The sequence below is a fragment of the Oncorhynchus nerka genome, linkage group LG5 (genome assembly GCF_034236695.1).
Source record: "Oncorhynchus nerka isolate Pitt River linkage group LG5, Oner_Uvic_2.0, whole genome shotgun sequence".
NCBI classification, from domain to species: domain Eukaryota; kingdom Metazoa; phylum Chordata; class Actinopteri; order Salmoniformes; family Salmonidae; genus Oncorhynchus; species Oncorhynchus nerka.
Genome location: NC_088400.1, coordinates 9,354,656 through 9,369,482, shown reverse-complemented (window position 1 = coordinate 9,369,482; position 14,827 = coordinate 9,354,656). Strand labels below are relative to the sequence as shown.

General features: G+C 41.1%; 1 protein-coding gene across 1 annotated transcript in view; it reads right to left on the bottom strand.

The window, feature by feature from the left end:
• LOC115121951 (START domain-containing protein 10-like) overlaps positions 1-14,827 on the bottom strand; it is a 34,389-nt gene that overhangs the window by 7,247 nt on the left and 12,315 nt on the right. The window contains exons 2-4 of the mRNA XM_065018324.1: positions 6,591-6,738; positions 4,839-4,942; positions 4,247-4,364 (exon numbers count right to left, since the gene is read on the bottom strand). Coding sequence (XP_064874396.1) covers positions 4,247-4,364; positions 4,839-4,942; positions 6,591-6,738 — 370 coding nt within the window. The remainder of the gene's footprint in view (positions 1-4,246; positions 4,365-4,838; positions 4,943-6,590; positions 6,739-14,827) is intronic.

Here is a 14,827-nt window from a genome sequence, read left to right as displayed (position 1 = left end):
ACATGTCCTATACACACTACTACACAATTCCAGCTGAATTACTGTGTTTTTATTGGGCAATGAGGGAATCTACTGATTAATAGCTACGAAAAAAGCGTCATAACTTCCGACTGGCAACTTTGTGTGTTGCCGGCGGGAGAAGGGCAGGTGGGCTGTGTGAGGAAAACAGCACATGAACGGCCACCAGCACGGTTGCGGCTTGATAAAGCGGAATATCGCGGGCGACCTGTCAACGAGGCGATTGGCAAAACAGCTCTGGAGGCTGTTGCAGAGAACAAGTAGAACTGTAGAACTGGTGCTAGCAGGACGGAGCGTTGTGTCTTCCCCCCCGTCACGTGGCTCTTCAGGGCCGATTCACCAGTGCTCGCAATGTCAAAGTCTGACGCATTTTGTGCAACATATACGGTGTGGGTTGGTTGGGTCCAGTGATGTAGTGGTAAAAAATGCTGGGTAAACTATACTGAACAAAAATATAAAACGCAACATGTAAAGTGTTGGTCCCATGTTTTCAAAAACATGAGCTGGCGCACACCCAGAAAATAATGTTTGTGTGGAGGTGCTGACTAACGGCGAATAAACTATAAACTATCAAAGTAAAGAAAGTCTCACACTCCATGTATAAAAACTCCCAGCAATTTAATGGGTATTTACCAACGTTTCGGCATCACTGTGGCTTCCTCAGGGTCATGTTTTCATGAATTGAAATGTAAAAAATCCCTGAAATATTCCATAAACATAAAAGGAATCCTGATTTTCCCGGGATTTTGGATATCAATGTGACGGTTGACGTCCCCTAATCAGCCAGTTCTGTACCTGCTCGGCTGAGTGGCAGTGTGTGTGGAATGAGCGAGCTCTCCTGGCAACCACAGCGCCAAACGTGAGGTAATACAACTCTGGTTGTCTACCTGGAAATGAATTCGCAAGACCAATATTTTTTTTAAATAATATTTTTCATAAACATATTTTGATCATTATCTGTTCTCCTCTCATTTTAATTAAAATACTTTTAAAGTACCAACTTGAGAAAATGTCTTATTACAGGACTTGACTCCAGTACTTGAATTTCAGTGCCTTGTGAGAACCCTGATGAAAGTTTAACACCAATACAAACTATTTCTATTAGGCAGACCTATGAAAAAAATGTGTTTTTCTCTCTTTAATAAAACACACTGCTTGCTTCCTGTTGATATAGTTCCTGCAGGACCCCTGGTTTACAGTAAGGACAGTATACAGTAGATATAGTTCATGCAGGACCCCTGGTTTACAGTAAGGACAGTATACAGTAGATATAGTTCATGCAGGACCTCTGGTTTACAGTAAGGACAGTATACCGTACATTTACATTTACATTTACAGAACAGAAGTGTTGCTATACAGTAGTTCCTGTGCAACCCCTGGTTTACAACATAGTTCCTGCATGACACCTGGTTTACAATAAGGACAGTATACAGTAGATATAGTTCATGCAGGACCCCTGGTTTACAGTAAGGACAGTATACAGTAGATATAGTTCATGCAGGACCCCTGGTTTACAGTAAGGACAGTATACAGTAGATATAGTTCATGCAGGACCTCTGGTTTACAGTAAGGACAGTATACCGTACATTTACATTTACATTTAAGTCATTTAGCAGACGCTCTTATCCAGAGCGACTTACAAATTGGTGCATTCACCTTATGACATCCAGTAGATATAGTTCATGCAGGACCTCTGGTTTACAGTAAGGACAGTATACAGTAGATATAGTTCATGCAGGACCCCTGGTTTACAATAAGGACAGTATACAGTAGATATAGTTCATGCAGGACCCCTGGTTTACAGTAAGGACAGTATACAGTAGATATAGTTCATGCAGGACCCCTGGTTTACAATAAGGACAGTATACAGTAGATATAGTTCATGCAGGACCCCTGGTTTACAATAAGGACAGTATACAGTAGATATAGTTCATGCAGGACCCCTGGTTTACAGTAAGGACAGTATACAGTAGATATAGTTCATGCAGGACCTCTGGTTTACAGTAAGGACAGTATACAGTAGATATAGTTCATGCAGGACCTCTGGTTTACAGTAAGGACAGTATACAGTAGATATAGTTCATGCAGGACCTCTGGTTTACAGTAAGGACAGTATACAGTAGATATAGTTCATGCAGGACCTCTGGTTTACAGTAAGGACAGTATACAGTAGATATAGTTCATGCAGGACCTCTGGTTTACAGTAAGGACAGTATACAGTAGATATAGTTCATGCAGGACCCGTGGTTTACAATAAGGACAGTATACAGTAGATATAGTTCATGCAGGACCTCTGGTTTACAGTAAGGACAGTATACAGTAGATATAGTTCATGCAGGACCTCTGGTTTACAGTAAGGACAGTATACAGTAGATATAGTTCATGCAGGACCTCTGGTTTACAGTAAGGACAGTATACAGTAGATATAGTTCATGCAGGACCTCTGGTTTACAGTAAGGACCGTATACAGTAGATATAGTTCATGCAGGACCTCTGGTTTACAGTAAGGACAGTATACAGTAGATATAGTTCATGCAGGACCTCTGGTTTACAGTAAGGACAGTATACAGTAGATATAGTTCATGCAGGACCTCTGGTTTACAGTAAGGACAGTATACAGTAGATATAGTTCATGCAGGACCTCTGGTTTACAGTAAGGACAGTATACAGTAGATATAGTTCATGCAGGACCTCTGGTTTACAGTAAGGACAGTATACAGTAGATATAGTTCATGCAGGACCCCTGGTTTACAGTAAGGACAGTATACAGTAGATATAGTTCATGCAGGACCCCTGGTTTACAGTAAGGACAGTATACAGTAGATATAGTTCATGCAGGACCCCTGGTTTACAGTAAGGACAGTATACATTAGATATAGTTCATGCAGGACCTCTGGTTTACAGTAAGGACAGTATACAGAACAGAAGTCTTGATATAGTTCCTGCATGACATCTGGTTTACAGTAAGGACAGTATACAGAACAGAAGTCTTGATATAGTTCATGCATGACATCTGGTTTACAGTAAGGACAGTATACAGTAGATATAGTTCATGCAGGACCCCTGGTTTACAGTAAGGACAGTATACAGTAGATATAGTTCATGCAGGACCCCTGGTTTACAGTAAGGACAGTATACAGTAGATATAGTTCATGCAGGACCTCTGGTTTACAGTAAGGACAGTATACATTAGATATAGTTCATGCAGGACCTCTGGTTTACAGTAAGGACAGTATACAGTAGATATAGTTCATGCAGGACCCCTGGTTTACAATAAGGACAGTATACAGTATATATAGTTCATGCAGGACCCCTGGTTTACAGTAAGGACAGTATACAGTAGATATAGTTCATGCAGGATCTCTGGTTTACAGTAAGGACAGTATACAGTAGATATAGTTCATGCAGGACCTCTGGTTTACAGTAAGGACAGTATACAGTAGATATAGTTCATGCAGGACCTCTGGTTTACAGTAAGGACAGTATACAGTAGATATAGTTCATGCAGGACCTCTGGTTTACAGTAAGGACAGTATACAGTAGATATAGTTCATGCAGGACCTCTGGTTTACAGTAAGGACAGTATACAGTAGATATAGAGTTTCTTCGCACTCAAGGACAGAAATGAGGCTAGACTGTTGTTAAATGACAACGTGGCACACATAGTCAACAATGTGGTGATCTGCTGCACCCTGCCATTGGGTTTACAAAAGGTGCACGAGAAGACATACTGTATACTATAGTAAAACGGTCTCTCCACATTTTAATCAGATGCAATGTCAGCATTTAAATGGTTAAACTCTCTGTCAGTAATGGCCTTCTTTAAAACACGGCCGTTAAAAGCACCTGAAATATCTTGGATAGGAAGGATAATGCCACAGGTCGTATCATCCACCTAATAGGTTTCAAAAAGGTACTGCTGAAACGTAATCTTGTTGCGTTTGATCTTCGCCTGATTCCTCCCTAAGAGCTGTGTCTGTGTACACAGAGGTGTTGCAACAGGAGTCTCTCAGTGTGAAGTGAAGCTAGGGGACTTTCAGCTCACAGGAATGGTGTTACGTACACAAACAGACAGAGCAGTCTTCTCATAGCGCCCTATGACAGCGATGCACTGTATCCAGAACTGGTGTTGACCAGCATAGAGCTGTACCGTCAACACCAAAAACATGTTATGTTAATCATTTAAAACGTACAGTACTGTATATAACCAGTTAAAAAAAGGTTTTACCTTTGGGATCGACCTGGGTCAGGTAATAGAGAGTGGAGGAGTTTTCTCCGTTGGACTGAATCAGGTATCCTGTCAGCAGAGACACTGCTCTCACATAGTCCATTTTGGGCGGATATTGCTGAAATAAAGACCAATCAAATCAAAGTATTATTCATTAATGAATTACCATACAAATAAATAACCAGTCAGCTGTTCATATTATGTTTAGAGTTGTTTTTGTTTGTTAAACAACCCAAACTTCACCCCAGACTTCACAACAGAGGCATGAATAGATGTTGACCCCACTTCAACAGTAGACAGGGCCTCTGGCAGGACTTTCTTACTGAGTCTGCCAAACAGCACTAATAGCATCTGTCTATTGTACAACATTCACTAGAAGACATGCTCAACTTCAGAGAAGTAAATTCATCTTCGGGTGCTGTAGCACAAAAGTAATCCTACTTGTGTGAAAACGACGACCGGCCGCTCGTCCATTGTGACAGCTGATAAAATAAATACTGTTCTTTTAAATACTTTTGTGAGTGCTGGTTGTCTTTTTCATTGTGCAATATTTCCGAGCCATCCAAAATTGTGTGTAGATAAAGGTACATACCGGGTGTTTGACAGAGTAGTTGATGATCAGGTAGTCGTTGCCCAGAGGAAGCCACGATCTCATGGTAACAAAGTCCCTGTTCTTCAGGGGGCTCGGGCACTTCCCTACAAAACACAATGACAACATGACTTCAGTGGAAGATGTTTCAATGAGTCCAAATGTCCACATACTGTAGTATTCTATTGTCAGTGATTCTCAGTGATGAACTGCCTCACAACCCAGTCTATTCAGTCTATTTCTATGCCTGATTAAATTGTGTGGTTGCTGTACCTTTCTTCTGCAACATGTGGTTACAGTAGGGCCTAGTCATAGAAACACCTTTTACGTTGAGTAACATTCTTTAGTCTGCTACCTCTGTTGAATCATACCGGCACATTTTGGGGCGGTAGGGTAGCCTAGTGGTTAGAGCAATGGACTAGTAACCGAAAGGTTGCAAACTGACTCACACTGACCGGCACATTGACTCACACTGACCGGCACATTGAATCACCTTGACTCACACTGACCGGCACATTGAATCACCTTGACTCACACTGACCGGCACATTGACTCACCTTGACCGGCACATGGACTCAAACTGACCGGTACATTGACCCACCTTGACTCACACTGACTGGCAAATTGACTCAGGCTGACTGGCTCATTGACTCACACATTGACTCACACTGACTGGCACATTGACTCACACTGACTGGCACATTGACTCACACTGACCGGCACATTGAATCACCTTGACTCACACTGACCGGCACATTGAATCACCTTGACTCACACTGACCGGCACATTGAATCACATTGACTCACACTGACTGGCACATTGACTCACACTGACCGGCACATTGACTCACTCTGCCTCATGAATATTGATTCAATAGCAGGAGGCTTATCATCAGTAAACAATGTGACACTAACTCACAGGAGTAATATCCTACAGCTGACACTAACTCACAGGAGTAATATCCAACATCTGACACTAACTCACAGGAGTAATATCCTACATCTGACACTAACTCACAGGAGTAATATCCTACAGCTGACACTAACTCACAGGAGTAATATCCTACATCTGACACTAACTCACAGGAGTAATATCCTACATCTGACACTAACTCACAGGAGTAATATGCTACATCTGACACTAACTCACAGGAGTAATATCCTACATCTGACACTAACTCACAGGAGTAATATCCTACATCTGACACTAACTCACAGGAGTAATATCCTACATCTGACACTAACTCACAGGAGTAATATCCTACAGCTGACACTAACTCACAGGAGTAATATCCTACAGCTGACACTAACTCACAGGACTAATATCCTACATCTGACACTAACTCACAGGACTAATATCCTACATCTGACACTAACTAATAAGGAATACCTAGGATAGGATAAAGTAATCCCTCTCACCCCCCCTTAAAAGATTTAGATGCACTACTGTTCCACTGGATGTCATAAGGTGAATGCACCAATTTGTAAGTCGCTCTGGATAAGAGCGTCTGCTAAATGACTTAAATGTAATGTTAAATGTAAATGTAACTAACTCACAGGAGTAATATGCTACATCTGACACTAACTCACAGCAGTAATATCCTACATCTGACACTAACTCACAGCAGTAATATCCTACATCTGACACTAACTCACAGCAGTAATATCCTACATCTGACACTAACTCACAGCAGTAATATCCTACATCTGACACTAACTCACAGGAGTAATATCCTACATCTGACACTAACTCACAGGAGTAATATCCTACGTCTGCGTTGACAGTGAGCCTGCCGATGTCGTGGGTGTCGATCATGTTGCTGTCCCATTTCTTCCGGTAGCTGGTGTCATGAAGGACGTCGTAAAGTGTCTCGGCAGTCACGTCCTTACACACTATCCTCATCTGAAACAGCAAGTAAGAGACAACAATGAGTTGAGGAATACAATTATGTAATAACCTATACCGATAAACCCCGTTACCACGGTAACTACGTAGAAATGACTAGGTAACGACTTTGTTGCCACTACAGTTATTACTGTGTAGTGTGGCTTAGCTATGAATAACATGGGTGGAACGGGGACTGACTCCTCTTCTCTGAAACTGCGTTCTCTGAAGCTAGAACTGTCTTTGGTATCAATTAAGTTTAGAACAATGCATTTTTTAGGAAGAAACAAAAACAAGAGATCTGACACAGAAGCTGTTACTGTCTCTCTTCCAGAAGGATTTGATGTTGACACATTGTTATGTGGAATGTTGCCCATAGATCAGTCCGTGTTTTTATATAAACAATTACACTGTTTATAAAAGCAGGTGAGAAGACAGTACACCACCATAACAACAACAACATTTGAAGTTGAGGAAGCTCAATATATTATATTGCTGTAATATCGGTGTGACCACATGGAACCAACGGAATATACCAGAACCTACCTAAATTAATTCATTTACAATATGAGATATATTAGTTGAATTAATAATAAACTATATGAAGTGTTTCCTTGGAGATATTACGTAAGATTACAACCATCTTAATGCGCCCTGTTTCCATTATAGTGTACATCATATTAAACTCCATCCAGTGTAGTGTACATCATATTAAACTCCATCCAGTGTAGTGTACATCATATTAAACTCCATCCAGTGTAGTGTACATCATATTAAACTCCATCCAGTGTAGTGTACATCATATTAAACTCCATCCAGTGTAGTGTACATCATATTAAACTCCATCCAGTGTAGTGTACATCATATTAAACTCCATCCAGTGTAGTGTACATCATATTAAACTCCATCCAGTGTAGTGTACATCATATTAAACTCCATCCAGTGTAGTGTACATCATATTAAACTCCATCCAGTGTAGTGTACATCATATTAAACTCCATCCAGTGTAGTGTACATCATATTAAACTCCATCCAGTGTAGTGTACATCATATTAAACTCCATCCAGTGTAGTGTACATCATATTAAACTCCATCCAGTGTAGTGTACATCATATTAAACTCCATCCAGTGTAGTGTACATCATATTAAACTCCATCCAGTGTAGTGTACATCATATTAAACTCCATCCAGTGTAGTGTACATCATATTAAACTCCATCCAGTGTAGTGTACATCATATTAAACTCCATCCAGTGTAGTGTACATCATATTAAACTCCATCCAGTGTAGTGTACATCATAAAACTCCATCCAGTGTAGTGTACATCATATTAAACTCCATCCAGTGTAGTGTACATCATATTAAACTCCATCCAGTGTAGTGTACATCATATTAAACTCCATCCAGTGTAGTGTACATCATATTAAACTCCATCCAGTGTAGTGTACATCATATTATCCAACATCATATTAAACTCCATCCAGTGTAGTGTACATCATATTAAACTCCATCCAGTGTAGTGTACATCATATTAAACTCCATCCAGTGTAGTGTACATCATATTAAACTCCATCCAGTGTAGTGTACATCATATTAAACTCCATCCAGTGTAGTGTACATCATATTAAACTCCATCCAGTGTAGTGTACATCATATTAAACTCCATCCAGTGTAGTGTACATCATATTAAACTCCATCCAGTGTAGTGTACATCATATTAAACTCCATCCAGTGTAGTGTACATCATATTAAACTCCATCCAGTGTAGTGTACATCATATTAAACTCCATCCAGTGTAGTGTACATCATATTAAACTCCATCCAGTGTAGTGTACATCATATTAAACTCCATCCAGTGTAGTGTACATCATATTAAACTCCATCCAGTGTAGTGTACATCATATTAAACTCCATCCAGTGTAGTGTACATCATATTAAACTCCATCCAGTGTAGTGTACATCATATTAAACTCCATCCAGTGTAGTGTACATCATATTAAACTCCATCCAGTGTAGTGTACATATTAAACATCCAGTGTAAACTATTAAACCATCCAGTGTAGTGTACATCATATTAAACTCCATCCAGTGTAGTACATCATATTAAACATCAGTATTAATTACTCCATCCAGTGTAGTGTACATCATATTAAACTCCATCCAGTGTAGTGTACATCATATTAAACTCCATCCAGTGTAGTGTACATCATATTAAACTCCATCCAGTGTAGTGTACATCATATTAAACTCCATCCAGTGTAGTGTACATCAGGTTAAACTCCATCCAGTGTAGTGTACATCATATTAAACTCCATCCAGTGTAGTGTACATCATATTAAACTCCATCCAGTGTAGTGTACATCATATTAAACTCCATCCAGTGTAGTGTACATCATATTAAACTCCATCCAGTGTAGTGTACATCATATTAAACTCCATCCAGTGTAGTGTACATCATATTAAACTCCATCCAGTGTAGTGTACATCATATTAAACTCCATCCAGTGTAGTGTACATCATATTAAACTCCATCCAGTGTAGTGTACATCATATTAAACTCCATCCAGTGTAGTGTACATCATATTAAACTCCATCCATCATATTAAACTCCATCCAGTGTAGTGTACATCATATTAAACTCCATCCAGTGTAGTGTACATCATATTAAACTCCATCCAGTGTAGTGTACATCATATTAAACTCCATCCAGTGTAGTGTACATCATATTAAACTCCATCCAGTGTAGTGTACATCATATTAAACTCCATCCAGTGTAGTGTACATCATATTAAACTCCATCCAGTGTAGTGTACATCATATTAAACTCCATCCAGTGTAGTGTACATCATATTAAACTCCATCCAGTGTAGTGTACATCATATTAAACTCCATCCAGTGTAGTGTACATCATATTAAACTCCATCCAGTGTAGTGTACATCATATTAAACTCCATCCAGTGTAGTGTACATCATATTAAACTCCATCCAGTGTAGTGTACATCATATTAAACTCCATCCAGTGTAGTGTACATCATATTAAACTCCATCAGTGTAGTGTAAACTCCATCCAGTGTAGTGTACATCATATTAAACTCCATCCAGTGTAGTGTACATCATATTAAACTCCATCCAGTGTAGTGTACATCATATTAAACTCCATCCAGTGTAGTGTACATCATATTAAACTCCATCCAGTGTAGTGTACATCATATTAAACTCCATCCAGTGTAGTGTACATCATATTAAACTCCATCCAGTGTAGTGTACATCATATTAAACTCCATCCAGTGTAGTGTACATCATATTAAACTCCATCCAGTGTAGTGTACATCATATTAAACTCCATCCAGTGTAGTGTACATCATATTAAACTCCATCCAGTGTAGTGTACATCATATTAAACTCCATCCAGTGTAGTGTACATCATATTAAACTCCATCCAGTGTAGTGTACATCATATTAAACTCCATCCAGTGTAGTGTACATCATATTAAACTCCATCCAGTGTAGTGTACATCATATTAAACTCCATCCAGTGTAGTGTACATCATATTAAACTCCATCCAGTGTAGTGTACATCATATTAAACTCCATCCAGTGTAGTGTACATCATATTAAACTCCATCCAGTGTAGTGTACATCATATTAAACTCCATCCAGTAGTGTACATCATATTAAACTCCATCAGTAGTGTACATCATATTAAACTCCATCCAGTGTAGTGTACATCATATTAAACTCCATCCAGTGTAGTGTACATCATATTAAACTCCATCCAGTGTAGTGTACATCATATTAAACTCCATCCAGTGTAGTGTACATCATATTAAACTCCATCCAGTGTAGTGTACATCATATTAAACTCCATCCAGTGTAGTGTACATCATATGTAAACTCCATCAGTGTATGTAAATATTAAACTCCATCCAGTGTAGTGTACATCATATTAAACTCCATCCAGTGTAGTGTACATCATATTAAACTCCATCCAGTGTAGTGTACATCATATTAAACTCCATCCAGTGTAGTGTACATCATATTAAACTCCATCCAGTGTAGTGTACATCATATTAAACTCCATCCAGTGTAGTGTACATCATATTAAACTCCATCCAGTGTAGTGTACATCATATTAAACTCCATCCAGTGTAGTGTACATCATATTAAACTCCATCCAGTGTAGTGTACATCATATTAAACTCCATCCAGTGTAGTGTACATCATATTAAACTCCATCCAGTGTAGTGTACATCATATTAAACTCCATCCAGTGTAGTGTACATCATATTAAACTCCATCCAGTGTAGTGTACATCATATTAAACTCCATCCAGTGTAGTGTACATCATATTAAACTCCATCCAGTGTAGTGTACATCATATTAAACTCCATCCAGTGTAGTGTACATCATATTAAACTCCATCCAGTGTAGTGTACATCATATTAAACTCCATCCAGTGTAGTGTACATCATATTAAACTCCATCCATCCAGTGTAGTGTACATCATATTACACTCCATCCAGTGTAGTGTACATCATATTAAACTCCATCCAGTGTAGTGTACATCATATTAAACTCCATCCAGTGTAGTGTACATCATATTAAACTCCATCCAGTGTAGTGTACATCAGGTTAAACTGTTTACAGTAGACCTAGCTACAAGCCAATCACAGTGTATTATATTACAATGTAAACAAGCAAATAAATGGATTTTCCCCATTTCTCTGACTGATGACTGATGAATATACCATTCTGCCTGCATCACAGCAGCAGATTGGGAGAGGATCATGGGATAGCTGGGGGCCACAGCAGCAGAGTGGGAGAGGATCATGGGATAGCTGGGGGCCACTGCAGCAGATTGGGAGAGGCTCATGGGATAGCTGGGGGCCACAGCAGCAGAGTGGGAGAGGATCATGGGATAGCTGGGGGCCACTGCAGCAGAGTGGGAGAGGATCATGGGATAGCTTGGGACCTTCAAGCCTTTCCTTGGGTTTGAGTTTGGGAGAGGATAATGGGATAGCTGGGGGCCACAGCAGCAGAGTGGGAGAGGATAATGGGATAGCTTGGGACCTTCAAGCCTTTCCTTGGGTTTGAGTTTGGGTGGTCAGAAGTTGAGTGTTTGTATTTAACCATGAGGCAGCAGGAGTTTCCCATAACACTTCGTATGGAAACCCTCTTCATCAAGCATTATGGGGCGGCAGGGTAGCCTAGTGGTTAGAGCGTAGAGGTGGCAGGGTAGCCTAGTGGTTAGAGCGTAGGGGCGGCAGGGTAGCCTAGTGGTTAGAGCGTAGCCAGGGTAGCCTGGTGGTTAGAGCGTAGGGGAGGCAGGGTAGCCTAGTGGTTAGAGCGTAGGGGCGGCAGGGTAGCCTAGTGGTTAGAGCGTAGGGGCGGCAGGGTAGCCTAGTGGTTAGAGCGTTGGACTAGTAGCCAAAAAAAGTTGCAAGTTCAAATCCCCCAGCTGACAAGGTACAAATCTGTCGTTCTGCCCCTGAACAGGCAGTTAACCCACTGTCCCTAGGCCGTCATTGAAAATAAGAATTTGTCCTTACCTGACTTGCCTAGTTAAATAAAGGTAAAATAAAATAATGCATTATAATGCACAACTTAGTTTACTTTCCTGGTGCTCTCCATAGCTGTCGTAAATATGTTTATTTAGACTCTTCTGTGATCAATGAGCTTTATTGTAATCAGTTATCGTCAGTGGGGGGGGGGGGGGGATTGGTCATTTGACTTCTGTAACAGCAATATGGCAGATCGAATACTGGACTCTTTGTGACTAAAGATTTAGGAAAAGACAGGATTCAAGATGAATGTGGAAACTACCGGACAAAGAGATGATGCATTCAATTCAATTTGACCCATTGTCATAAGGGTGTAAAGTACAGGATAGGAATATTGTAAAGAAGGGTTAGGTAGGTCTAGCCCGGAATAAGCATTCCACTTCCTTCCATTAGGTCTAGCACCGGAATAAGCATTCCACTTCCTTCCATTAGGTCTAGCCCGGAATAAGCATTCCACTTCCTTCCATTAGGTCTAGCCCGGAATAAGCATTCCACTTCCTTCCATTAGGTCTAGCCCGGAATAAGCATTCCACTTCCTTCCATTAGGTCTAGCCCGGAATAAGCATTCCACTTCCTTCCATTAGGTCTAGCACCGGAATAAGCATTCCACTTCCTTCCATTAGGTCTAGCCCGGAATAAGCATTCCACTTCCTTCCATTAGGTCTAGCCCGGAATAAGCATTCCACTTCCTTCCATTAGGTCTAGCCCGGAATAAGCATTCCACTTCCTTCCATTAGGTCTAGCCCGGAATAAGCATTCCACTTCCTTCCATTAGGTCTAGCCCGGAATAAGCATTCCACTTCCTTCCATTAGGTCTAGCCGGAATAAGCATTCCACTTCCTTCCATTAGGTCCATTAGGTCTAGCCGAATAAGCATTCCACTTCCTTCCATTAGGTCTAGCCCGGAATAAGCATTCCACTTCCTTCCATTAGGTCTAGCCCGAATAAGCATTCCACTTCCTTCCATTAGGTCTAGCCCGGAATAAGCATTCCACTTCCTTCCATTAGGTCTAGCCCGAATAAGCATTCCACTTCCTTCCATTAGGTCTAGCCCGGAATAAGCATTCCACTTCCTTCCATTAGGTCTAGCCCGGAATAAGCATTCCACTTCCTTCCATTAGGTCTAGCCCGGAATAAGCATTCCACTTCCTTCCATTAGGTCTAGCCCGGAATAAGCATTCCACTTCCTTCCATTAGGTCTAGCCCGGAATAAGCATTCCACTTCCTTCCATTAGGTCTAGCCCGGAATAAGCATTCCACTTCCTTCCATTAGGTCTAGCCCGGAATAAGCATTCCACTTCCTTCCATTAGGTCTAGCCCGGAATAAGCATTCCACTTCCTTCCATTAGGCCTAGACCGGAATAAGCATTCCACTTCCTTCCATTAGGCCCGGAATAAGCATTCCACTTCCTTCCATTAGGTCTAATAAGCATTCCACTTCCTTCCATTAGGTCTAGCCCGGAATAAGCATTCCACTTCCTTCCATTAGGTCTAGCCGGAATAAGCATTCCACTTCCTTCCATTAGGTCTAGCCCGGAATAAGCATTCCACTTCCTTCCATTAGGTCTAGCCCGGAATAAGCATTCCACTTCCTTCCATTAGGTCTAGCCCGGAATAAGCATTCCACTTCCTTCCATTAGGTCTAGCCCGGAATAAGCATTCCACTTCCTTCCATTAGGCCTAGACCGGAATAAGCATTCCACTTCCTTCCATTAGGTCTAGCCCATTAGGTCTATAAGCATTCCACTTCCTTCCATTAGGCCTAGACCGGAATAAGCATTCCACTTCCTTCCATTAGGCCTAGCCCGGAATATGCATTCCACTTCCTTCCATTAGGCCTAGCCCGGAATATGCATTCCACTTCCTTCCATTAGGCCTAGCCCGGAATATGCATTCCACTTCCTTCCATTAGGCCTAGCCCGGAATATGCATTCCACTTCCTTCCATTCTAAATCTGACTAACTTTAGTTGATCAGTGTGCAGGGACGACGGTGCTGTATATAGCATGCCAGGTGCAACACGATCAGATATTGTGCGTCGGGTCAACGTACCAAACGGCTCCATGTAACTCAATCAGTAGATAGCTGACGGTGAGTTAATAATTCACCATCACACCTCCCCCTCTGTCCAACCCCCGTCCGGGCCTGGCTTCTAACAGAAGGCTTAGTCACTCCTCATTTCCACTGCCTGGGTTGGCTCCTTTAGGTTAGGTTATGTCCCTCTGAATGGAACGTCGTCAATACCTCGACGCGTACGTTCTATTATTCATGAACCAAGCATCACTGCCCGGAAAGATTCATGCATTATAAAGAGAGGTCTATCTAGCCATCATCTCCTGTTATGTTGACGTTTGTGCTGGGTGTCGAAAATGATTTTCTCATTTATCCTTCTAAACAATCCATCATTCCTACCCTGTTTCTTCTTTTTCCCCCTCTTTATTTACCCCATCTGGGTTCCCAACGGGGTCAGCAGGAGGTTCTTCAGTTAGGGCTGTTACCCTCTTGGCCTGGCAGCAGGGGGGAATCAGGTTTCCTCATTACTAGCTGC